The following is a 27,757-nucleotide window of genomic DNA, read 5'->3' on the forward strand; positions in this document are numbered from 1 at the left end:
CTTTTCACATAGGAGGAATTAGCTTATTAGGTCAAACACAAAGTAGTTCTACTCTGACCCACTGGCAGGCAGCTGGGCTTTAACAGGTTAAATATGTCGTCTTTGTAGAGTTCTCTCTTTCAGTTTATGTCTAAAATATTCAGCAAATGTTTGAAACAACATCTCAACTTGTTTGGAATCAGGATTGTACATAAAAGACCAAAAGGTCAAGCAGTTTATAGAAGTTGAAGTGTTTTGAAGGACCTATCCATCTTATTTTTGAGTCCTCTGGAATAAATCCACCTGTTTGAGGACTTATTGTAATCTGCAGAAGGTAAATACATGTGTAATATACACACATGTATTTATGCATGTGTGTATATTTAATTTTGTACCAAATTTGATGTTTTTGGCTTAAAATCTGTTTTTTCTTTTCCTTTGATTGGAGTTCAGCTTTGTGCACCAAAATTCAGCAGAGGCTTTCTTTTCTCTTGTTCCTCCCATTCTCATAGAAAGCTCAGTATCTGTTAGACTGATCATGTCTGGTTACATATCTGCTCTATTATAAATACGTGTGTGTGTGTGTGTGTGTGTGTGTGTGTGTGTGTGTGTGTGTGTGTGTGTCAGATCTGAGTCAGAGTGTTATGAGATTGGTGTGTGTATCCCTTTAAGAGAGAGAGCAGAGTGTGACGTGAGTGTGTGTGAATGTGTTCAGTGAAGAGAAGAGAGAGAGCGATAGGGTTGGCCACGACCCGACGAAGCTGACGGGGTTCAAACTTTTCAGCGGTACCGGCTTCATGTGGAGAAAGAAACTTGCTAGGTCGGCGGTTTTGACATAAACTGGTGTGTGACTGGATCGGGATGGACACACAGGTAGTAGAGGAAGAAGAGGAAATGAATTTTGATGATTGGTCTCCGGTTGATAGAGGAAGAGGGCGAAGGAATACGAGGAAGGGAATGGATGTACGAGCGTCGGCTAGTCAGAACAATAAAAGAGGTTTAGAGGGAAATAGTTCAGAGGAGGATAACCGGACGGTTCGCAGGAAGATAGAAAGGGAAGAATTTAAAATAATAATTAGGTTCAGGAAGGAAGATGAGAAGATAAATTTAAGTCCAATTGCGCTGACAAGGGAGTTAAAAAAGAAGTTGGGAGAGGTAGAAATGGCTAAGATCCTTCGAGATGGGAACTTGTTGGTGAAATGCAGAAATGAGGAACAGAGAAATAAAGCGTTACATATCGAAAATATTTGCAAGAAGGTGGTGACTGAAAGAAGGGTTCTGGGTGAAAACAAAGTGTCTAGAGGTGTAATAACTGGCATTCCCATTGATGAGGATTTGGAAAAAATCAAAAGAAGTATTCAGGGAGGTGAGGTGAGGAGACTAAAGAGACTGTTGAGAACAGTGAATGGGGAAAGAGAAGAAAGCTTATCAGTCCTTTTGGAGTTCCAGGAAATGATACTTCCGGATAAAGTAAAGATAGGATGTATGAGTTTCCCAGTCAGGCCTTATGTTCCTCCTCCGCTTCGGTGCTACAAATGCCAGAGGTATGGGCATATAGCCATGGCTTGTAAAGGAAAACAAAGGTGTGCTAAATGTGGAGGGGAACACAAATTTGAGGAATGTGGAGATAATGTGCAGGCTAAATGTTGTAATTGTGGGGGCCAACATAATGTGGCATATGGGGGTTGCGAAGTGAGGAAGAGAGCAGTGGAAATTCAACAAGTGAAAACAGTCAACAACATAAGCTATGCTGAAGCAGTAAAGACAGTGGAAGGACAAAAGAGAAAGGAAGAAAAAGACAAAACTATTGAAAGCTCAAGATCAGGAGGAGGTCGGAGAGGGCAAGCAATAAGGAGTATAGAACTAGATGTGGACAAGTTGATTTTGTTTGTAGCATATGTGATCAACTGTGCGGATCAAGTTAAACACAAAACAGAGAAAATTAAGATAATTGTGAAAGGAGCGGAAAATTTTTTGGATATGAAAGATATATCATGGGAACAAATCAACAGAAGACTTGAGGAAGTGGGGAAATCAGGGGATCTTGGGGACAAGACTTAGACTAAATGATTATTCTACAATGGAACGCAAGGAGTTTAATTGCAAACGGTCAGGAATTTAAAGGATTTATTAACGGGATCAGAAATAAACCAGAAATTATATGCATTCAAGAAACTTGGCTTAAAACAAGATTAGATTTCGTAATTAAAGGATATGATAGTATACGTAGAGATAGGGTGGAGGGAAGTGGAGGAGGCTGTATAATATTTGTAAAACAAGAAATGCAATATAGAATAGTAAAGAAAGGGAAAGAGTGGGAAATGATAGTGATTGAAGTTTGGACAAAAGATGGTTTCATCAAAGTAGCTAACTTTTACAATCCTTGTAAAAAGCTTTCAATGGAATTACTGGAGGAATTAACTGTAAATTTAGAGGGGAAAATTATTTGTTGTGGAGATTTCAATGCTCATAGTACATTATGGGATAGTTATAATGATAAAAATGGAGAGGTTATTGAAGAGATGATGGAAATTAAAAACCTAGTATGCCTCAATGATGGGAAAGGTACAAGAATTGATGTTAAGAATGGTAGGGAGTCTGCCGTGGATCTTACTTTAGTGTCAGAAACACTGGCAGGTATTTGTACTTGGGAAATTGTAAAAGAAACAACAGTGGGAAGTGATCACTATCCTATAATAATAGAAACAGGCGTGAGGCTGGAAGAGTATGAGACTGGAGGAGACAGCTGGGTTTTTAGTAATGTTGACTGGGAAAAATTTAAGCATATTAGTGAAAAAGAAATGGAAAAAGTAGATGTTAATCAAGATGTTGATGAATTAAATCATTCAGTTTGTGAAGCTATTATAGGAGCAGCAAAGCAAACAATTCAAAGGAAGGGAGGTAAAAGTAAAAAGAAAATTGTGCCATGGTGGACGAAGGAATGTGATAATGTAATAAAATCTCGGAATAAAGCATTTAGATTATTAAACAGAACTCATAATTACCAGAATCTTATTGAATTTAAAAGGTTGCAAGCAAATGTGAGGAAAATAATTAAAAATGCAAAAAAGGATTATTGGAGGAAATTCTGTAATTCAATAGGAAGAGAAACAGAAATAGGTAAAATATGGGGAATGATTAAAAGAATGAATGGAATTAAAAGAGAATATGGGTATCCAGTCTTAACTGAAAATAAAACTGATGCAACAACAGATGAAGGAAAAGCAGAGATGTTGGTTCAGAATTTTGTCAAGGTTCATAGCGCTAGTAATATAAGTGAAGAAGAATGGTCATTTAAGTGGGGATTTAAATTTTCTGTAGATAAAACAAAGATAATGTTCTTTACAAGAAAAAGAAGTGTGGGTAATTTAAATCTTAGATTATATAATCAAGAATTGGAGAGAGTGAAACAATTCAAATTTTTGGGTTTGTGGTTTGATGAAAGAATAACATGGAATGTACATATTCAGAAAATGAATGATAAATGTAAGAAAGTTTTAAATGTAATGAGATGTCTGGTAGGAAATGAATGGGGAGCTGAGAGAACATCACTGAAAACCATTTATATAGGATTAATCAGGTCAGTGTTAGATTATGGTTGTGTAGTATTTGGTTCTGCAGCAAACACATCTCTTAAAAGGTTAGACAATATTCAGTATCAGGCTTTGAGACTATGTTCAGGTGCTATTAGAACAACCCCCACATCAGCATTACAAGTGGAAATGGGAGAAATGCCATTAGAATTAAGAAGAACACAGTTATCAATAAATTACTGGGTTAATCTAAAAGGACATAATGAAGATCATCCAACACAAGATATACTGAAACAATGCTGGGAGAAAGAGAGAAGAGAAACAAAAAGTTTTGGATGGGTAATTGAGCAGAAAGCAAAAGAACTTGAAGTAAATGAAATAGATATTTGTCAAACGGTACCACTCTCTGTAATACATCCATGGATACTTCCTGATCCCATTGTTGATCTAACATTGTTGGGAAAAAAGAACAAAGATAAGGAATTTATTTTACATCCACTAGTAATAAAGACATATATAGAAAATAATTATTATAGATATGTTCAGATTTATACAGATGCTTCAAAAAACTCAACTAATAAAATCGGTATAGCATTCATAGTCCCAGAATTTAGTATTAAAATACACAAACGAACCAGTGATGGACTGTCAGTGTATACAGGAGAGATGTTGGCGATTTTGCTAGCATTACAGTGGGTTGAAGAGGTGAGACCTTTAAGAGCAGTAGTATGCTCTGACTCCAGTTCATCATTAATCAGTGTGAGAAATAACAAATCAGAAGGTAGGCCAGATGTTTTAATAGAAATACAACAAACATTATACAGAATTCAAATGATGGGAATAAGTATAATAATGGTATGGATACCAGCGCATATAGGAATCAAAGGAAATGAATTGGCGGACAAATGTGCAAAGGAAGCAACAAAAAGGAATAATATTGATATCGGGGTTCCATTTAGTAAAACAGAAGTGAAAACTATAATCAAGTGCAAATTGAAAGAAAGGTTGCAAAAGCAGTGGGAAGAAGAGAGAAAAGGAAGATGGTTATATAGAATTCAAAGAAAAGTAGGTGTGATGAGAAGCGTGGTGAGAACACGAAAAGAGGAAACAATAATATCCAGATTAAGATTGGGTCATACAGCATTAAACAGTACACTATTTAAAATGGGAAAACACAATTCGGGAAGATGTCAATATTGTAATGAAGAAGAAAATTTAGAACATGTGATGCTTTATTGTCAGAAGTATGATCAGGAGAGAAGGGAACTGATATTGAACCTTAAAGAAATTAAGTTGAACTTTGATTCACGGGATCTTTTACAAAGAAGTTCAGAGGAGAAATGTTTTTCCTTTTTGTTACAGTATCTTAGGAGAACAAGATTAATAGAGAGAATATAATTTATGTACTTTCTCTTTTTTTTATTTTTTTTTAAATTTATTTTTTTTTTATTTTTTTTTATTTTTTTTTTTTTTATTTTTTTTATTTATTTTTTTAAATTAATTAATTTATTTATTTTTATTATTATTATTTTATTATTATTTAGTTAAACTCAGGAATGTGAAAAGTCCCGGTCCACACTCCATATCAGTAGGTGGCGGTAATACACCAAAAAGTTGTTTGTCAACCGCCATAAAACAACACAAAGAAGAAGAAGAAGAAGAGAGAGCGATAGTTTTGGTGTGAGAATAACAAGAGAAGAGAAAGGAAAAAGGGTATTCCGAGGTGCTTATGGTTCAAAATAAAGCTGCTGTTCAAAAAGTAAAGCCTAGTCCTGTTGCTTCCACTGCTGTGAGGGAGTTAACCCCGACTACGGTCAGGAATAGCAGAGCAGGAAAGGTTAACAAGATTTAATGAGGAAGTGATTAAATGAGGAAGTGTTCAGTCGTCGGTTCAGAGAGCAGAAAGAAGAGATCAGGTGAGTGTTCATCAACATTATTATTATTAATATTGTTATTATTTGACTGTGTGAGACTTTGACTGAACTTTACTGGCAGTTAAACGGCTCGTTAAGAAGAGCTGCCGTTAGCGGCAGTTAGCTACAGTTAGCTCTGTAGCAGTACAGTGTGTATGTGCTAACAGGCTAACAGTTAGCTCTGTAGCAGTACAGTGTGTATGTGCTAACAGGCTAACAGTTAGCTCTGTAGCAGTACAGTGTGTATGTGCTAACAGGCTAACAGTTAGCTCTGTAGCAGTACAGTGTGTATGTGCTAACAGGCTAACAGTTAGTTCTGTAGCAGTACAGTGTGTATGTGCTAACAGGCTAACAGTTAGCTCTGTAGCAGTACAGTGTGTATGTACTAACAGGCTAACAGTTAGCTCTGTAGCAGTACAGTGTGTATGTGCTAACAGGCTAACAGTTAGCTCTGTAGCAGTACAGTGTGTATGTGCTAACAGGCTAACAGTTAGCTCTGTAGCAGTACAGTGTGTTTGTGCTAACAGGCTAGCAGTTAGCTCTGTAGCAGTACAGTGTGTTTGTGCTAACAGGCTAACAGTTAGCTCTGTAGCAGTACAGTGTGTATGTGCTAATAGGCTAACAGTTAGCTCTGTAGCAGTACAGTGTGTTTGTGGTAACAGGTTAACAGTTAGCTCTGTAGCAGTACAGTGTGTATGTGCTAACAGGCTAACAGTTAGCTCTGTAGCAGTACAGTGTGTATGTGCTAACAGGTTAACAGTTAGCTCTGTAGCAGTACAGTGTGTATGTGCTAACAGGCTGACAGTTAGCTCTGTAGTAGTACAGTGTGTATGTGCTAACGGGCTAACAGTTAGCTCTGTAGCAGTACAGTGTGTATGTGCTAACAGGCTAACAGTTAACTCTGTAGCAGTACAGTGTGTATGTGCTAACAGGCTAACAGTTAGCTCTGTAGCAGTACAGTGTGTATGTGCTAACAGGCTAACAGTTAGCTCTGTAGCAGTACAGTGTGTATGTGCTAACAGGCTAACAGTTAGCTCTGTAGCAGTACAGTGTGTATGTGCTAACAGGCTAACAGTTAGCTCTGTAGCAGTACAGTGTGTATGTGCTGCTGCTGCAGGAGGTGTTCACTTAGCGATCTCTGTTTGTTTACAACAAGCACCAGACACTCTGTGCACAGTTAGTGATGCTGGTTAATTCACCATCACTATGTTTATGATCAGCGGAGACTCTGTGCATAATAATTAGCCATGCACCCACCCCCCATGCATAAAAAATTTATCCAAACCTCTTTACACTACAGACTGCACTGATTCACCCCTTCACACACACATTCATACTGGTGTTAGTGGCTACCAGGGCACACTGGTGCCACCCGCCACCATTGGGAATTCATTCACATAGCTGCAAATAGATACATATTTTAATAATTATACAGTAGAATGCTGCTGGCATGAATGCATCAATAATAATAATCCAATAATATTCAGAATATTTCAAACAATCTGAGTACTTTTACTTTTGATACTTGAAGTACATTTTGATGCTGATACTTTTAGAATGCAGGACTTTTACTGTGTGGTATTAATAGTTTTACTGCAGTACAGGATGTGAATACTTCTTCCAGCGCTGGTTTATTCTCTGTCTTCTCTCTTTAACAGCGTGTGGCGCTCTGCACTTTTGTCTTCAGATGAATTGAGTTTAGTGTTTAAAAGTGATGAAAGCAGACTCTGCTGTGGTCAGCTCTGACTGGTTTATAGCAGCACTCTGCTCTGGTTTTCTGAGCCCAGTCTGTCTCTGTGAAACACATGAAGGAAATGTGAATGAATAAGAAGTGGAGGACTGACAGGTGTGTTTCTCCTGTCAGACTTGAGAAGATGAGTGATGTGGAGGAGGAGAAGGACGGAGCAGAGTCTGGAGTATTCGGCTCTGAGTCTGTGAAGACTGAGCGCTCCAAAGATCCTCCTCCAGACTTCAGTGATGGACCTGGACCCTCAGACACAAAGTAAGAGACTCTTTCTACTGGATATGAGGAGGCTCCAGCTTCACCAGCTTTTATCCACTTTAAATCCACTTATTCTACTCAAACTACTTCTTTTACAATGAATGAAGAGCAGAAGCTGCTTCCTCTGCACTCCTCCAGCAGCACATGTCACCAACCAGTTTAACTGCTAGATTCAGCTGTGTGTCTTTAACCCATTAAGACCTGAGTCCTCCTAGAAAAAGTCCCTCTAAAAACTCAGCACTGATTCAAAACAACCTCCCAAAACCTGAAGAACTGCACAGAATGTCAACGTTTCCTCATTATTTATTTATCAGCCTCTGATGCAGATAGAGACATGAAATGAAAAACATTTAAAAGCTTAAACCCTTCACTTTAATGTAGAGAATTGCCTTTCTCCTAAAATTCATGAAGATTTAAAAATAAATCTATCAACATCATAGAAAAGGAAAAAACATCACATTTCTCAGCCTCTGTAGCAGGTAGAAATATGAAACAAAAACCTCTGGCTTTAACTCTAAATCATTGTCTTGTGCTGCTGAAAAGCATGAACATTTTTTTAAAACATCAATAAACAAAAGAAAAGTATTACCCTGTGACAGCCAGAGAGCAATAACTGTTTGTTGACAGTGCAGCAGTTAGTCTGTCTTCATCCTGCTGTAACTACAGATGTTTTGCTAAATAATGACGAGAGTTTGTCTTTCAAAGTAAATGTCTTTGTGTCCACAGAGAGGAGGAGGAGGAGAAGAGGAGGCTTGTTTGTGAGGAGGAGCAGCCGTCCTGCTGTGCTTCCTGTCAGGACGTCCTGAAGGATCCCGTCTCTACCAGCTGTGGACACTGGTTCTGCAGACGGTGCATCAGCTCATACTGGGACCAGTCTGCTCCACCAGGAGACTCCTCCTGTCCCCAGTGTGGACAAAGACCCAGAACCAGTAAGACTGTCCCTCTGTCTGCTGATGTCTTCATGTCTGAAAACAGGATTCTTCTTGTGTTGCAGCATTTGTTACATTTTAAAATCTCCTTCTCTTTTTATTCTAAAATCTTTGTTTGAGACTGAAGACACAATTTATAATTAGAGCTTCTTTATTGTCTTACAGGGGACGTTGGTCTGCAGGAGGTTTTAGATGAATATAAGATCAGTCTGAGGAGGAGATGTGAACGTGTGACTGAAGGAAGTGATGCAACAGGAAGTGGAACCCTCCTCAACAGGATCTACACTGAGCTCTACATCACAGAGGGACAGAGTGAAGAGGTTAATACCCAACATGAGGAGAGGCAGCTGGAGACAGCTTCCAAGAAGAAGACCGTCCACGACGCTCCAATCAGGTGCCAGGACATCTTTAAAGCCTTACCTGACCAACAGGGACCCATCAGAGTGGTTCTGACGAACGGCGTCGCTGGCGTTGGAAAAACCTTCTCGGTGCAGAAGTTCAGTCTGGACTGGGCAGAGGGTTTGGAGAACCAAGATGTCAATGTGGTGGTTCTGCTTTCGTTCAGGGAGCTGAACTTGATCAGAGATGAGCAGTACAGTCTTCTGGAGCTGCTCCATGTTTTCCATCCAACATTACAGAAGGTCCCAGCAGAGAAGCTCGCCGTCTCTAAACTTCTGTTCATCTTTGACGGCCTGGATGAAAGCAGACTTCCTCTGGATTTCACCAACATGGAGGTTGTGTCTGATGTCACACAGAAGTCATCGGTCAACGTGCTGCTGACAAATCTCATCGAGGGGAATCTGCTTCCCTCGTCTCTCGTCTGGATAACTTCCCGACCCGCGGCGGCCAATCAGATCCCTCCTGAGTGTGTCGACAGGGTGACAGAAGTACGAGGCTTCACTGACACCCAGAAGGAGGAGTACTTCAGGAGGAGGGTCAGTGATGAAGAGCGCTCCAGCACAATCATCTCACACATCCAGACATCCAGGAGCCTCCACATCATGTGTCTGATCCCAGTCTTCTGCTGGATCACTGCTACAGTTCTGGACCACATGTTGACTACAGAGCAGAGAGGAGAGCTGCCCAAGACCCTGACTGACCTGTACTCACACTTCCTGCTGGTTCAGACCAAGAAGAAGAAGCAGAAGTATGATGAGGGACATGAGACGAGTCCACAGGAGCTGACGGAGGCTGACAGAGAAGTTCTTCTGAAGCTGGGGAGGCTGGCGTTTGAACAGCTGCAGGAAGGAAACATCATGTTCTACCAAGAAGACCTGGAGCGCTGTGGTCTCCATGTCACAGAGGCCTCGGTGTACTCAGGAGTTTGTACAGAGATCTTCAGAAGAGAGAGTGTGATCTTCCAGAAAACAGTCTACTGCTTCGTTCATCTGAGCGTTCAGGAGTTTCTGGCTGCAGTCTACATGTTCCACTGTTACACCACCAGGAACACAGAGGTACTGAGGGCTTTTCTGGGGACAGACTGGGACAATAGGGGGTCATCTCTGGATGTCTTCCTGAGGGGAGCCATGGAGAAATCCCTTGAAAGTAAAAATGGCCACCTGGACCTGTTTGTCCGCTTCCTTCATGGCCTCTCTCTGGAGTCCAACCAGAGACTGTTAGGAGGCCTGCTGGGTCAGACAGACAACAGTCCAGAAGTCATCCAGAGAGCCATCAACAACCTGAAGAAGATGAGGACTATGAAGATCTCTCCTGACAGAAGCATCAACATCTTCCACTGTCTGACGGAGATGAACGACCTCTCAGTCCATCAGGAGATCCAAGAGTTCCTGAAGTCAGAGAACAGATCAGAGAAGGAACTCTCTGAGATCCACTGCTCAGCTCTGGCCTACATGCTGCAGATGTCAGAGGAGGTTCTGGAGGAGTTGGACCTGAGGAAGTACAACACATCAAGGGAGGGACTACAGAGACTGATTCCAGCTGTGAGGAACTGCAGAAAGTTTGTGTAAGTCCAGATGTGATTATCATTATAGATCAGTATAGATTAATAATTTAGTTCTTGTGATATATGATCAATAACTTCCTGTATTATTATTAAATAGTGTTCCACGTGTTCATTACATTGTTCTTGATGTTGATGTCTTCCTGAGCTGTTTCAGCTGGTTCTGTTTCCAGCTGTCAAGTTAATGAACACAGTTATTATGTTTATTTCTCATAATTGATCCATTTTTCTTCACTTCATCTTCCCTTGGATGATGGAGGAAACATGCAAACCTGCTACAACAAATGAAGGACTTAATATTTTACAGTTATCAGTGAGTTATTATTACATGAGTCAGTTCTGCAACGAGTCTCATATAATCACACATGAAGGTTATAAATTTAATTTTTTCATTTATCCTTTATTTATTTCTGGAGGAATCATTTACAATGATGTGGAGAGTACAGAGAGAAAACACAATGAAGAACAAACAACAACAGACTAAACAGTTGAAAACACTGAAACAGTTCCAGTCTCATAGATAAAGGTCCCCTCCCACCTCGTTGTATAGGAGTCAATGATGAGTGCAGTAACTGTCAGCAGTGATGAATCAGAGTGATAAACAGAGTCCAGTGAGGTGAGAGTGGAGGCAGAAGCATGTCTATAGATAACATCAGAATAATCCAGAAGTGATAAAAGACCTGAATGATCCGTTTCCTACAGAACAGAGGGAAGTTTGATTTGTTTCTCTAGAAGTATCTGATTCTTTGTTTTAATTTATGTCAACATTAAATCTGAATGTGAGTTTTTGATCTAACCAGACACCCAGATAGTATTGTGAAACCCTTTCAATGCTGTGACCTGTTAAAGTGGTGATATGTAGACCATCTTCTACAATATTTCTACCTCTTGAGAATATCATGTATTTGGTTTTGTCTGAATTGAGAACTAATATCAGAATGAGAAGAGAATGTTGTAGTTTGTCAAAGCTTGACAAACTGATTAAATGAATGATTTCTTATTTAGTTTTTATGTCTTTAAAGTACTTTGTTAACTCGTTTTTTACCATTTCTGTATTGGTAAAATCTTCTCCTTCTTAGTATTAGTAGCAGTAGTATTGTTATTTTTATTAATATTGTTCTTATTAAAGTGCAGATGAACTGAAGCAGCCACTGTGACAGTGATGTGATGAGGCTGAATGCTATAACAGTGATTTGGTAGCATAAATAGAGAATAGTAATCCATTCTGTGTAAAGTTTAACATTAGCATTAGCCACATTAGCAGACAGATTGTGACAGACAGAAAGTGTGATTTTCTGTCTGTGGTTGGTGTAGAGAAGAGAAGCAGCAGGAAATGAACATCTTCCACCAATAACAGAGTTCTGATGAGTTTATTAGAGCACAATGGTCCAGTTCAGACTCTTTAAGACATCTCATACACACATGACACAACAATTCAACTATTACTTTGTTCATTGTGTTGCTGAATACATTTTAGCTCCAAAATATTGACAGATATGAATATTTACTGCTGTACAGGTCTGATGCTGTAAATGAAGCTGACAGAAGCTGGAAGCTAACAAAGAGATCCTCTTTCCAGCTCTCATTGTTCACTGAGTTCTGAACATGGTTTTCTAGTGAAGACGTGTCATGTAAACTTTGTGGAGACAGACATGAGATCAGACCAGCTGACAGACTGCCGGCGTTATTGAAGCCTTCATCTGACAAGATTAAAGAGAAACAAAGACAAAAGTCTGCAGGTCTGAGAGAGAGAGATCAGACTTCTAGTTTCATCTCAAACACACTGAGATCAGAGTAGCAGAACCTTTGAAGAGCCAATGTTCATCCAAACAGGTCAAAGGGTTTTATCATCAGCTGCATGAAGAACATAGAAAGTGTCCTCTTCCACAATAACATTTTGTCATTTCTCTGTCATGACAGACTTTCTTACTGTCGGCTCTCAGAGACTGACTGTGAAGTCATAGCCTCAGCTCTGAAGTCCAACCCCTCCCATCTGAGAGAGCTGGACCTGAGTAACAACAACCTGGAGGATTCAGGAGAGAAGCTCTGTGCTGGACTGGAGAGTCCAAACTGCAGACTGGAGACTCTGAGGTCAGTTCACAAACTGTAGATTATGTCCTCTTTTGGTTTATGCTCAGTTCAAATCTTTCACTGATGTTTACATGTTTTAGTCCATATATTTTATTGATTTTACTGAACATTAATGTGAAGATATTTTTTTATTATTTTTTAGTTTATTTATTTTTAGGATTTTTATAACAATCTTTATTTAGTTTTCATTGTCGACAACATTCTCACGATAGTATGGACTGAAAAACATAAAATAAAAGAAAGAAAAGTCAACAATAAAGAAAGAAACAAAAAGAACAGAGCCTGTGTGAAATGATGTTTGTAAGAGTTACAGCCATCTGATTAATCATGTCTTCCTTTATATGTCAACCATTTCCCACAACTTTTTATAAAAACATCTTCTTTCATTTCCAATCATATGTGAGCTGTTCCATCACTAGTATGTCCTCTATAATGGACGTCCACTGTCTGTAACTTGGAGTGTCAGACTTAAGCCAGTTGTTAGTAATGGTCTTCTTCCCAGCTACCAAAAGAATCCTGGTCACCTCCATGCATCGTGCCCTCCAAATGACCAAGGTAGAGAACAAGACAGGGTTTAGGAATGACATATCCCAGAACATCACAGAGAACTGAGGGAACTTTCCCCCACAAGGGTTGTATTTTGGTGCATTTCCAAAAAATGTGTGTGTGGTCTGGATCCATGTGGTTACATAATGTCCAACATGGCTGCTGAGCATTTATCAGTTTACTTTTGGTTTTAGGTGTAATGAAGTACCGAATTAGATTCTTCCAACTGAATTCCCTCCATTTCAGAGATTGTGTTGTAATTTGGTGTGTTTTCCACATATCATACCATATCCCCTCTGGAATCCCTTCACCCAGCTCCCTTTCCCATTTGGCTTTAACATATAATGTTGAATCTGTTCTAGAATCCATTAAACATCGATACAGAACCGCCACAGCCTTGGGAAGAGCTTGGCTATAAGCTTTGACAAGTAGCTTTATGATGGGCTGTATTTTATCCTCTGTTGTTTTAAAACTTTTGATATAATAGTTCCTCATTTGTAAATATCTAAATAAGTCCTGATTCATTAGATCGTGTGTATTCTTTAGTTCTTAAAAGCTTTTAATAGTTGTAGACGTGGCTGTAATTCCTTGGCACCACCAAGACGCAGCAGGAGCTGGGTGTAAATGGCAATAAACCAACAAGTCCTCCCTGGAACTCTCTTGGTGCAAAGCCAAAGCACTACAAATCACCTCCCTCAGTTTTGGGAAGACGGTTATCGGGCAGAACCCAGCACCTGGAGACTTACGATGACACCGAGTGGCCTGCAATACCATCATACAGGAATGTCGCTTCAACCCCAGTTCCAAAGAGAAAGCAACCATGGACCAAGGTTACAACAAAAACGAAGAGCAAATTGCCCCAAGACACAGGAATTCTACGGAAGAACAGATTTGCTCCACTCTCCCAGAATCCTGACTCCCCGAAAGTGGGCTCATCTTCCAGCTCCAGAGAAAGGTATGAGGCTAATTCATATGCTAAAAGGCTACTGAAAGAGCTAACCACTGGGCCCCAAACTCTGATAGTGGGTGATGGAGCTTTGAATGAGATAAAACGCTCTTGCAGCAAGAACACCAAAGTACTCTGTTTTACCAACGACATGGTGTCTGATATCTCAAAGAAGATCCTGAACATTGCTGCTGAGCATCCAACAGCTAATGCTCTCATCATACACACAGGAGCCCTTGATGTTGTGAAGCAACAATCAGAGGTATTAAAGCAAGACTTCACTGATCTGATTAACAAAGTTCAATGTTTAAATACTGAGGTGTTTTTCAGTGGACCACTACCAGGAGTTCGGCAAGGGGATGAGAGATTCAGCAGGCTGATGATGCTAAACAGATGGCTCAAAGATATGTGTGCCGCTCAATCAATGAACTTTATTGACAATTTCAACATCTTTTGGGGACGCAGTCACCTTTTTAAGGCAGATGGATTTCGCCTTAACAAGGCAGGAGTGCAGTTGCTAAGCTCCAACATTTTTTATCATTTGCGTCACACACAAGCAGCCTGTGTCAAGGACATGAGGCAAGACGTTCCAAAACAACGGATAAGACGTCGCTCTGGTGAGGGCGCTATGATAAGGACTGACCATGGAGGACAGCAAAGTCTGAGAGAGCCGCCAGCATCATCATCCTCTCCCCAAAAAATGGAGTCTCCACCAGCCCCAACAGCCCAACGAGGGGAGTCTCACCAAGTCACGGCAGGAGACACCCAACCCTTACCCCCCCAGATCCCACCCAGCCCCCAACCCTCACCCCCCCAGACTCCACCCAGCCCCCAACCCTCACCCCCCCAGATCCCACCCAGCCCCCAACCCTCACCCCCCCAGACTCCACCCAGCCCCCAACCCTCACCCTCCCAGACTCCACCCAGCCCCCAACCCTCACCCCCCCAGATCCCACCCAGCCCCCAACCCTCACCCCCCCAGACTCCACCCAGCCCCCAACCCTCACCCCCCCAGATCCCACCCAGCCCCCAACCCTCACCCCCCCAGACTCCACCCAGCCCCCAACCCTCACCCTCCCAGACTCCACCCAGCCCCCAACCCTTACCCCCCCAGGCTCCACCCAGCCCCCAACCCTCACCCCCCCAGGCTCCACCCAGCCCCCAACCCTCACCCTCCCAGACTCCACCCAGCCCCCAACCCTCACCCCCCCAGACTCCACCCAGCCCCCAACTCTCACCCCCCCAGATCCCACCCAGCCCCCAACCCTTACCCCCCCAGGCTCCACCCAGCCCCCAACCCTCACCCCCCCAGACTCCACCCAGCCCCCAACCCTCACCCCCCCAGGCTCCACCCAGCCCCCAACCCTCACCCCCCCAGACTCCACCCAGCCCCCAACCCTCACCCTCCCAGACTCCACCCAGCCCCCAACCCTTACCCCCCCAGGCTCCACCCAGCCCCCAACCCTCACCCCCCCAGGCTCCACCCAGCCCCCAACCCTCACCCTCCCAGACTCCACCCAGCCCCCAACCCTCACCCCCCCAGACTCCACCCAGCCCCCAACTCTCACCCCCCCAGATCCCACCCAGCCCCCAACCCTTACCCTCCCAGACTCCACCCAGCCCCCAATCCTCACCCTCCCAGACCCCACCCAGCCTCCAACTCTCTCCATGCAGCCAGGACTCCCCACTTCTGGATTTCACAGACAGGATGAAGAGCCTTGTCAAGATTGGAATCCAGCTAACACCACGCCAAAATCCCTTATTTACCCCCCTTAACCTCCCACATCCAGCCCCTCCCACTCCACCACCTCGGAAAGAACGCTCAACCAAAAGTCACCGCCCTCCCCCACCCCCTCTGAATCACCATACCTGGGAATCCCTGAATGACCCTATCTGTGAGTCTGACTGATATGTGCCGGGTCCAGACTCTAATATCAATATCAAGATTGCTCTGTTCCAGCAGCAGTCAGGGCCCCATGGAGTTCAGTCAGCTTTCTCAATCCCTGTGATAATAGGTAACAGAAAAGGGATCAAACTGGTGAGAAATAAAATGAATTCAATTAACTCTGCCAATCTACTGAGTATAGCATGTCATCCTCCAAACTCACCAGCGTCTCCTGTTAAGGATTTACATTTAGCTCTTTTAAATATCAGATCTCTGCTTGGCAAATCTTTCTTAATCAATGATTTTATTCACAAGCACAACCTTGATTTTATGTTTTTAACTGAAACTTGGTTAAGTCAGGATAATAGTGCAGCAGTTCTTATTGAGTCAACCCCCCAAATTTTAGTTTCTTCAGTGAAGCAAGAATACATAAGAGAGGAGGTGGAGTTGCCACCCTGTTCAAGGACAGCTTCCAATGCAAAAACATGTCTTATGGTCAGTTTGACTCCTTTGAATATGTTGCCATTCAGTCAAAATCACCCTATAGAGCAATCTATTTGACCATCTACAGACCCCCCAAATATGATGCAAGGTTTTTTGATGACTTTGCCAAACTACTGTCTGTTGTGTGCATAGATTTTGACTGTGTTGTTTTAGTAGGTGATTTTAACATTCATGTTGATAATCCTGAAGATGGGTGTGCTAAAGAACTTTTAAATATTCTGGATAACTTTGGGCTTTCTCAGCATGTCACAGATCCAACACATAACAGAGGACACATATTAGATCTAATTATTACCAAAGGTCTTAATATCTCTGAGGTTGTGGTGAACGATGTTGCTCTTTCTGATCACTACTGTGTTCTGTTTAAAATGACCACCCTTGCCAATCCAACAAAAGGTGAAGCAGAGGTAATCAGGAAGCGCTATATAAATGAAAACACTTGTGCATTATTCACCCAGGATTTTACACCATCACCAACCCTGCCCTCAGCTCTAGTTGATGACCTTGTTAACAGTTTTAGTTCCAATGTTATGACTGTTATCGACTCTATCGCCCCAATTAAGACCAAAGTTCTGTCGGGGAGGAAAAAGTCACCCTGGAGAAACGCCAAACTGGTTAAAGTGCAGAAAAAAGTATGTAGACAAGCTGAACGCAGGTGGCGAAAGAACAAACTCCAAATATATTACGATATTTATAAAGAGGGTCTTCGCAACTATAATCAGGAACTGAAGAATGCAAGGCAGTCATATTTTTCAGAGATTATCAATAGAAACAGTAATAATGCCCGCACACTTTTTTCTGTAGTAGACAGACTGACAAATCCCACAGCATCAGTCCCTCCTGAGCTGCTGTCTAACAAGTCATGCAATGACTTTGCAGCCTTCTTCACAAACAAAATATTACAGATAAGACAAGCAGTGTGCAGCTCCAGCTCAGGAATGATAACACTGGTGCCTTCCCATCCTCTAGTCAAGCTAGGACATTTTAGCCTCCTAGATTACACAACACTCACGGAAACGGTTTCAAAATTAAAGCCCACAACCTGCTGCCTTGATATTCTGCCTTCAAACTTTTTTAAAACTGTTTTCAACTGCATAGCTCCGGATGTACTGCAGATAATAAATTCTTCTCTCCAAGCAGGACAGTTTCCACAGACTTTGAAAACTGCAGTAATAAAACCTCTCCTAAAAAAATCTAATCTGGATTCCACAACAATTAGTAACTATAGGCCAATATCAAATCTGCCATTTCTGGGGAAAATCATTGAAAAGGTTGTTTTTGAGCAAATTCATGCTTTTATGATGCAAAATAATCTTTTTAACACATTTCAGTCTGGATTTCGGCGACACCACAGCACTGAGACTGTACTTATCAAAGTCTTAAATGATATTAATCTGAACACTGATGCAGGCAAATCCTCTGTCCTGGTTTTACTGGATCTCAGTGCTGCATTTGACACAGTTGATCATAACATACTAGTCAGCAGACTGGAACAGTGGGTGGGGCTCACCGGCACTGTGCTACAATGGTTCAAATCTTACTTACAAGATAGGGACTTTTTTGTGTCAATTGGAAACCATGAGTCTGAGCGAACTAAGATCACATGTGGGGTTCCTCAAGGGTCCATTCTCGGGCCGCTTCTATTCAACATCTATATGCTACCGCTAGCTCAGATTATGGAACATCACAACATCTCCTACCATACTTATGCCGATGACACACAACTCTACATTTCAGTGTCCTCACACGACTACAGTCCCTTACTCTCATTGAGTAACTGTATTCATCAAATCAATGAGTGGATGTGCCAGAACTTTCTCCAGCTAAATGCAGAGAAGACAGAGGTGATCGTTTTCGGCCCTAAAAATGAAAGATCTAAGATCAGCGCTCACCTTGGCTCTATGTCATTGACAGCTATAAATCAAGCCAGAAATCTTGGTGTAATTATTGACTCAGACCTGAACTTCAAAAGCCATCTAAAGCTTATCACTAAATCTGCCTATTACCACCTGAAAAACATAGCTAGAATTAAGGGTCTTCTGTCCAAACAAGACATGGAAAAACTTATCCATGCATTTATTTTTAGTAGGTTGGATTACTGCAATGGCATCTTCACAGGTCTTAACAAAAAATCAATCAGGCAGCTGCAGCTGATCCAGAACGCTGCCGCCAGAGTCCTCACAAACACCAGGAAACTGGACCATATTACACCGGTCCTTCAATCACTACACTGGCTTCCTGTGAGTCAGAGGATAGACTTTAAAATCTTACTGCTGGTCTACAAAGCTCTGAATGGTCTCGGACCAAATTACATGCTTGATCTGCTCCCTCTCTATGAAGCATCCAGACCCCTTAGGTCATCTGGAACTGGCTTGTTGCGTGTCCCAAAAACAAGAACTAAGCAGCTTTCAGTTATTATGCTCCTCACCTGTGGAACAAACTACCTGTAGATCTTAGGTCAGCTCCTTTAAATCAGGACTAAAAACACTATTGTTTACTGAAGCGTACTCTTAACTTTAACACTTATCTGCTCTACTCTACTGCCCTTACTTTTTAACTACACAATGTTTGACTTGTGCTTTTTATTATTTTATCTCTTTTTTTATCCTGCTGTATCTTCCCTGTTTTAATTGACTTTTTACTGTTTTCAATTGTGTCTTGCTGTTTTTAATGTGTATGTAAAGCACTTTGAATTACCTTGTGTTGAATTGTGCTATACAAATAAACTTGAACTTGAACTTGAACTTGAACTTTCTGCCCAATATTTAAATCTAACATCATATTTTCTTGGTGCAAATTCATCATCAAATGCAATCCATTTTAATAGTCCCATTTCCTGTTTTTAATAGTTTCACTGTGGAATACCATATATCTAAAGTAAAGGATATCACTGGGTTGAAATTATGCTCTATGATCTTTTATATAAGTGGGGGTCTCTGTTTCTTATTGAATAGGGTATTTTAATGTAGACATTTGAATATCTTTCCATCGAGATACATATCCCTCATCACACCAGGAGATTAGTTGGAGCAGTTGTGCAGCACGAAAATATTCTTTTAAATTTGTGAGTGCCCTTCCCCCTCTGTCTTTAGATAATTGTACTGTGGCGTAACGTATTCTGGACCGTTTACCTCTCCATACAAATCTTAAAACCTACAAACTTTTCCTTTCCCTTATGTTTTTGTTGCAAATGTCTCAATTCTGCTGTAAACATTTTATACTGATTTATTCTTTCTCTTTTGAGATTACTTGTAATTGCAATCAATTTTCCCCATATCACAGCTTTTAAAGCATCCCACAATATAGCTGGATCTGTTTCCCCATTATTGTTTTCCTCCAGATAAGTCCGTATATCTGCCTTATTTGCTCAACTACTGATTTATTATTTAATATCCCCACATTCAATGTCCACATTGTATCTTTCCGTCAACATTTCAAGTGAATCTTCAGATAGACGGCTCTATAGTCAGACACATCTGCCACTCCAATCCAACAGTCTTTAATAATATCTCTGTTTTCTTTCTGCATAAAAAATAGTTAATTCTGGAGTAGACTGAGTGTGTTGTTGCTGTGTTATTGCTATGACATTCTTGCTAACTGAGGCACTGACTGATTGGGATGCCAGGCAAGGCGACTCACCAGGCTTACTCACATGAACTTCTACATGCATACATACACACGGACATATATACAGATATGCAATCACCCCCCCACTACCCACCATCCCACGGCGCTTTGTACCCGCAGTCACTCCCCCACTCCCCTCCCCTGTTGCAAGTCACAAGTTTTAATGTTGTAAAGTTTATTGAGTGTGTGCTTATGTTGCTCCTCCCCTCTCCTTTTGTCATGCTGTATCTCTTTCTTGGATGTGAGAGGACGCTGGCGCTGTTTGTTCGCCGCTTCTCCATCCAACGTTTATTGTATGTTTTTTTTGTTTTTTAAACATACGGACAGGTTGATGGTTAATTCTTCCATCCCTGTCTTCCTGTCCTGTCCACCCCTATTACTGTTAAGTGTCTTTGAGTGTCTAGAAAAGCGCTTCATAAATTAAATGTATTATTATTTATTTTACAACATGTTGTTTAGGAGGTTTGTTGTTATTTCTCCCTTTAACAGCTGTCCAGGACTCTGTCCTGCTAGCAGCAGGGGTTGAAGAGGGGCTATGCCAGGATGGTAAAGATGGCCACAAATCTCACTGCACTGGGCTCTGCCTGTTAAACGCCCCCGTATGTCCTAGGGAGGTGATTTACTCTTGGGCTTAGACCACGACAGTTCCAGCCATAACTTGTAGATTTATTGTCCTGTACACAGTCCTCTTGATTTTAAGTAATGCTAACTCGCCGTGGGTAAGCATTATCTTGTTCGCTGATTTGAAGCCGTGGTAAAGTGGTATTGTTTCTACATTGTCCATTCACTTCCACATTCACTCCTAACCTGTCGATTTTAGTCTCCAGTACTTCAGTTTTTGGTAGTAGTGTCTGGTAGTCAGTTGTATGGTCGAGAGGCATCATATTGCTAATTAGCTTTAGCTCCATGTCAGGTCTCCCCACGTTACTTCAGGCTCATGCTACTGGTAGGCCAGGCTTGCACAGTGCAAGAAGGTTGTTGAAATGTTCAATTATGGCCATAGCCTGCTATCTTCAAAAGATGTACAGTTCCGTTGATTTGTAGGTATCCAGGAGCCATTGCTCGTAATTTATTATTGAAGAAAAGCAGGAGTATCAGGAGAAAGTTGTCTTGAGCTGCTGTGACAACTAAATTTCCCCACCGTGGGATAGATTAAGTCATATCTTTTTTTTTTTCAGCAGCATGTTATTCATCTGTGTCGACATGAATAGCTGTTAACTGTTATGCTGACATGATAATGATCTACAATAACACAACGAAAAAGTCACAGAAAAGTTCACTGATGAATCAGAGTCATGTTGAGCACATATATAACCTGAACACATCTGATTGGATCATGAATGATTTTTTCATTATCATTTATTCTTTATTCAGATTGAAGCGCTGCAGTTTGTCAGAGATCAGCTCTGCTTCTCTGGCCTCAGCTCTGAAGTCCAACCCCTCCCATCTGAGAGAGCTGGACCTGAGTTTCAACAACCTGCAGGATTCAGGAGTGAAGCTGCTGTGTGATCTTCTGCAGAGTCCAAACTGCAGACTGGAGACTCTGAGGTCAGACACTATGTTTCCTCGTGTGCTGAGATGAATATGATGTGAAAGTTGTGTTGACATAAGGCTGATATTATACTGATCCACAATGAGGATCTGAATGCTAAAGTCTGTTTTCTTCTTCACTGGTTTAGTGCATTGACTGTGGCAGAACAGTGTTGAGCTGCACATTTAAAACCTGAATATAAGAAGAAAAATCATCCAATGGATCATTCACTCTGAACCTCTGAAACACTTGGTTTTCATCTTACAGTCCTCTTCATGTTTTTAACACGTCATGATAAAGATACACAAAACAATAAATACATAAAGAATCTGTATTTCAACTATCACACAATAACAACAACATTTAGTGTTTAATGTTTACAATATATAAATGGAGTTATATCAAGATTATATTATACAGACAGACAGGCAGAGGGACAGAGATGCTGACAGACAGACAGACAGAGAGACAGATAGTGTGAGGGACAGACAGGCAGAGAGAAAGACAGACAGGCAGAGAGGCAGACAGACAGACAGGCAGAGGGACTGGAAGGCAGAGAGAAAGACAGGCAGAGAGGCAGACAGACAAACAGAGAGACAGGCAGAAAGAGGGACAGGAAGACAGAGAGACGGGCAGACAGACAGGCAGAGAGAGAGAGAGACAGGCAGAGAGAGAGAGATAGGCAGGCAGACAGACAGACAGACAGACAGACAGACAGGAAGACAGAGAGACAGGCAGACAGACAGACAGACAGACAGACAGACAGGCAGAGAGACAAACAGACATACAGACAGAGAGAGAGACAAGCAGGCAGACAGACAGACAGAGAGACAGGCAGAGAGACAAACAGACATACAGACAGAAAGAGAGACAGGCAGGCAGACAGACAGACAGAGAGACAGGCAGGCAGAGAGAAAGAGACAGAGAGACAGACACACAGACAGAAAGGCAGACAGACAGACAGACACACAGGCAGAGAGACAGACAGGCAGGTAGAGAGAACGACAGACAGCCAGATAGACACACACACAGGCAGAAAGACAGAGAGACAGACAGGCAGGAAGAGAGAACGACAGACAGCCAGAAAGACAGACAGACAGGCAGCACCTTGTCAGGTGGAAGACAGAGAGAGACAGGCAGAGAGACAGACGGACAGGCAGAGAGACATAGGGACAGGCAGACAGATAGACAGACAGAATTACAGGCAGACAGACAGACAGACAGACAGGCAGCACCTTGTCATTAATATTAATGAGAGCTCTTTTTCTATCTTACAGTTTTAAACCTGCATCCTGTTGACTTCAGCTGTTTGGAGTTTTATAAACTTGTTCATTCTAAAGCTTCTTCAGCTCTGAACACATTATTAAACACTGAATGATTTCAAGCAGGAACTTTGTCTTCTAAAGTCACATAATTTACTCTTTATTCAGATTGGAGGGCTGCAGTTTTTCAGATATGAGTTGTTCTTCTCTGGCCTCAGCTCTGAAGTCCAACCCCTCTCATCTGAGAGAGCTGGACCTGAGCCGCAATGGGCTGCAGGATTCAGGAGTGGAGCTGCTGTGTGATCTTCTGCAGAGTCAAAACTGCAGACTGGAGACTCTGAGGTCAGACACTATGTTTTCCTCGTGTGCTGAGATGAATATGAAAAGTTGAAAAGTTGTGTTGACATAAGGCTGATAATAGACAGACAGAGAGACAGGTACACAGAGAGACAGACAGGAAGACAGGCAGAGAGATGGACAGGAAGACAGAGAGACAGACAGGCAGGGAGACTGGCAGAAAGGCAGAGAGAGAGACAGACAAAGAGACAGACAGGCAGAGAGACGGACAGGCAGAGAGAAAGACAGACAGGAGGAGAGACAAACAGGCAAAGAGACAGACAGACAGACAGAAAGACAGAAAGACCGACAGGCTGAGAAAAAGACAGACAGGCAGAGAGGCAGACAGACAGACAGACAGGCAGGGGGACAGGAAGGCAGAGAGAAAGACAGACAGGCCGAGAGGCAGACAGACAGACAGACAGGCAGACAGACAGACAGACAGACAGGCAGCACCTTGTCATTAATATTAACGAGAGCTGTTTTTCTATCTTACAGTTTTTAACCTGCATCCTGTTGACTTCAGCTGTTTGTAGTTTTATAATCTTGTTCATTCTAAAGCTTCTTCAGCTCTGAACACATTATTAAACACTGAATGATTTCAAGCAGGAACTTTGTCTTCTAAAGTCACATAATTTACTCTTTATTCAGATTGAGTCGCTGCAGGTTGTCAGAGATCAGCTGACAGTGAGACAGGCAGATAGAGCGATAGACAGGCAGATAGACAGGCAGACAGAATTACAGGCAGACAGAGGGACAGACAGACAGACAGGCAGAGAGACAGAGGGACACGCAGACAGATAGACAGACAGAATTACAGGCAGACAGAGAGACAGACAGGCAGATAGACATGCAGACAGAATTACAGGCAGACAGAGGGACAGGCAGGCAGGCAGACAGACAGGAAGACAGAGAGAGACAGGCAGAGAGACAGACGGACAGGCAGAGAGACATAGGGACAGGCAGACAGATAGACAGACAGAATTACAGGCAGACAGACAGACAGACAGACAGACAGGCAGCACCTTGTCATTAATAGTAATGAGAGCTCTTTTTCTATCTTACCGTTTTTAACCTGCATCCTGTTGACTTCAGCTGTTTGGAGTTTTATAAACTTGTTCATTCTAAAGCTTCTTCAGCTCTGAACACATTATTAAACACTGAATGATTTCAAGCAGGAACTTTGTCTTCTAAAGTCACATCATTTATTCTTTATTCAGATTGACGTACTGCGGTTTGTCAGAGATCAGCTGTGCTTCTCTGGCCTCAGCTCTGAAGTCCAACCCCTCCCATCTGAGAGAGCTGGACCTGAGAGACAACAAGCTGCAGGATTCAGGAGTGAAGCTGCTGTGTGATCTTCTGCAGAGTCCAAACTACAGACTGGAGACTCTGAGGTCAGTAGAGGGTTGGAGTCAGTCCGAACTGTTGACCCATGTGTTGGTTCCAGGTGGTATTTTGGAACAAACCGTTATCATCCAGTCAGAGTATTTCCAGCTGCAGTGATGCTTTGCTGAGTCAGAGCTGAAGGTGTGAGAGGAGATTGGAGCATCGAGTTTGTTCAGGCTGAAGTCACATTTTCAGTCACTGATCAGCAGCTCATCCATCAGCTTGTTGGCCACCAGCTGACCAGTAACATCCAATCATATTCATCCAGGTGTCTCAGTATCACCTGACACATTAAATAAAGTACAGAAGAAGAGTGATTCAGGTGAATTATTTACATCAGATAATTGCTGTATTTGTGTTTCTTCCTCAGGGTGGATGACGGAGTATTCAGGGCTCCACCTGACAGATATGAAGGACGTGAGTAAAAGACACTGTAACACCTTAAAGAAACATATTCTGTCATTAAAGCAGGATCATAACTGGAGACTGGCTGCTGTGTGTTTTATAGCACTGGTTGATCCCAGTAACCAGAGCAGAACTTTACTTCTGTTCTCTACTGGTTTCAATGTCGGGAAAGATGATGTCTTCAATCTGTCTGAGTCATTTTGGTGTCATTATTATTGTATGGACTCGGTCTTATCTTGGCATCAACCCCTTTTGGACTTGATCCCAACATAAACATAATGTTTTTTGTGCATGTTGACTTTGGGACAAAGACATGCTACAAAGGGCTCTGATCACCTTGAACTTGGGACGTTGTTGTTCCAGGTTTATGAATGTTTGGTCATCAGGAAGTCCAAATGTGTGTTTGTCATCTGCTGTGTCTTCTGTCCATCTGACGGCTCTAATCACCCACCAGATCCGTCCACGTCCAACCCAACCCTGGATGAGTCTGAGGACAGCAGGAAGGGGAGTGTGGATGAAGAGGATCCGCTGTGTCCTGATGATCCAGAGAAGTCCAAGCAGCAGCTGGTGTGTGGAGAGGCTCTCAATGCAAACGTCAGTTTTTGACTTTAACATTTTCATGAATGTGTCAGTGATCAGACTGGGGTTCATCAGGTTGACCCCTCCAGGGTTTAATATTCCTTTTCTTCTACAATTTCCTCTTCCTCTCGTCTGTGAAACCACTGGCTGCTGTCCTGCAGGATCATTTACTGAATAATAACAATAATAAAAAACATTTTGACGAGGGACAGTGAAGTGATGAAGAGTGCAAGTGGAGCAGAAAGTGAAGCAGCGAGGATGTCTCCTCTATACAACTTTTAATAAAAATTCATTTTATAAACAATATAAGAAGTAAAGACCGACAAGGCATACTTTCATCTCATATTCAACAAAAAAATCCACTTCTGCCTCAGTTTGATCACAATCAGAACCAACAGAGACAGAAGTTAAACACGTCAAGTAAAGAAAATAATTTAAGAGCTTTCTTGTCATTAACACATTCAGAGACTCACTAAAGTTTATTAGCTCATTGTCCTGATGCTTCACACTGAGTTTAGTTTTAAAGTTTCTGCTTTTATGTTTAAAATCGTCCCCAGTTACAACACAGTGAGATCAATGTCAAACTTGACGTCTTCCCTGTAAAAGGTGACGACTCAGTCTCCCTGAACCGACTGCTCTGATTCACAACAGGAAAAGTTGGTGTGAAATGATATCAGTTTCCAACAGAGTAAGACTTTCCGATGAAAGCAGAAGTTTTATTCGCTAATGAGCTACAATCAAAACCACAAGTCATAAAAAGTTTATTTTATACAGTTTATAAAATGATGCGTTCAAGACAATAAACTAAAAACAGCTCCTGCACATAACTGGGAGAGTTGGTGTCCAGTTTCTGCTCCTGTCTCAACGTTTCTAATGAACTCTTTGTTCCTTTTTCAATTTCAGGAAAAGTTCAGTTTCACACCTGAACTGCTGACTGAGTCTGGAAAGACTTCATACAGGTAACCAGATCACAAAATGTAGAAGACTTCTACCTTCAACCAAGCCCACTCCTTTCAGCTCCTACACTCTCACCTACACTTCACCTCCTTTCACCTCCTACACTCTAACCTACACTTCACCTTCTTTCAGCTCCTACAGTCTAACCTACACTTCACCTCCTTTCAGTGCCTACACTCTAACCTACACTTCACCTCCTTTCAGCTCCTACACTCTATCCTACACATCACCTTCTTTCAGTGCCTACACTCTAACCTTTACTTCACCTCCTTTCAGCTCCTACACTCCAACCTACACTTCACCTCCTTTCGGTGCCTACACTCTAACCTACACTTCACCTCCTTTCAGCTCCTACACTCTATCCTACACATCACCTTCTTTCAGTGCCTATGCTCTAACCTACACTTCACCTCCTTTCAGTGCCTACACTTTAACCTACACTTCACCTCCTTTCAGCACCTACACACCAACCTACACTTTACCTTCTTTCAGTGCCTACGCTCTAACCTACACTTCACCTTCTTTCAGTGCCTACACTCTAACCTGCACTTCACCTCCTTTCATCTCCTACACTCTAACCTACACTTCACCTCCTTTCAGCTCCTACACTCTAACCTACACTTCACCTCCTTTCAGCTCCTACACTCTAAGCTACACTTCACGTCCTTTCATCTCCTACACTCTAACCTACACTTCACCTCCTTTCACCTCCTACACACTATCCTACACTTCACCTCCTTTCAGTGTCTACACTCTAACCTACACTTCACCTCCTTTCAGTGTTTGAGGCGGCAGTATACTCGAACAGAACAACATGTCAGATGGTCGAACATCTTCAGAAACACCTCCTCACACACATATCAACTGTCACTTCAACTCCTTTCAGTGATTCCACTTTGCAGGCACCAGCTGGTTGTAATCGTCCCTCTGTGTCCTACAGGTTCAGGTGTCCCGGTCAAGGTGTGTTCCAGTGTGCTTTGACTGGACTGGTGTTTGTTTTGGCTCAGGAGGCGGAGCTTCAGTACAACACTGTCATATGGGACGAGAGCCTCGTCCAATCAGCTGGCAGGACGGCTGCAGGGCCGCTGTTCAGAATCGAGAGTTCAGATGATGCTGCTGTCTGTCAGCTCCACCTGCCACACTGTGAAACAGAGGAAGGTAAAGACATCTCTGTCTTCAAAGCTCAATAAATAATGAGTAACACTGCAAAGATGCATGTGCACTACAAGTAAAAACTATTTGCATTCAGGTACTTTATAACGCTAAAGGCACACACCCAGACTGATCTAATGTTAATAACAGATTCATCTGAACTCTCTGAACTCCAGCGGTAAGAAATTATAAACCAGTTATCAGTAAAGAAAAGCTGAACATGTGTTTTCTCTC

General features: G+C 42.1%; 1 protein-coding gene across 1 annotated transcript in view; it reads left to right on the top strand.

Annotated features, from left to right (window-relative positions):
* Nucleotides 1-5,225: 5,225 nt before the first annotated feature.
* Nucleotides 5,226-27,757, top strand: part of LOC131962006 (NLR family CARD domain-containing protein 3-like) — a 31,892-nt gene continuing 9,360 nt past the window's right edge. Inside the window, exons 1-12 of the mRNA XM_059326950.1 lie at nt 5,226-5,428; nt 7,290-7,427; nt 8,154-8,356; nt 8,522-10,319; nt 12,237-12,407; nt 21,290-21,463; nt 22,877-23,050; nt 24,265-24,438; nt 24,801-24,847; nt 25,290-25,429; nt 26,318-26,373; nt 27,312-27,529. Of these exons, the coding sequence (XP_059182933.1) occupies nt 7,300-7,427; nt 8,154-8,356; nt 8,522-10,319; nt 12,237-12,407; nt 21,290-21,463; nt 22,877-23,050; nt 24,265-24,438; nt 24,801-24,847; nt 25,290-25,429; nt 26,318-26,373; nt 27,312-27,529 (3,283 nt within the window). The 5' untranslated portion in view covers nt 5,226-5,428; nt 7,290-7,299. The remainder of the gene's footprint in view (nt 5,429-7,289; nt 7,428-8,153; nt 8,357-8,521; nt 10,320-12,236; nt 12,408-21,289; nt 21,464-22,876; nt 23,051-24,264; nt 24,439-24,800; nt 24,848-25,289; nt 25,430-26,317; nt 26,374-27,311; nt 27,530-27,757) is intronic.

Source organism: Centropristis striata, chromosome 23 (genome assembly GCF_030273125.1).
Source record: "Centropristis striata isolate RG_2023a ecotype Rhode Island chromosome 23, C.striata_1.0, whole genome shotgun sequence".
Lineage (NCBI taxonomy): Eukaryota > Metazoa > Chordata > Actinopteri > Perciformes > Serranidae > Centropristis > Centropristis striata.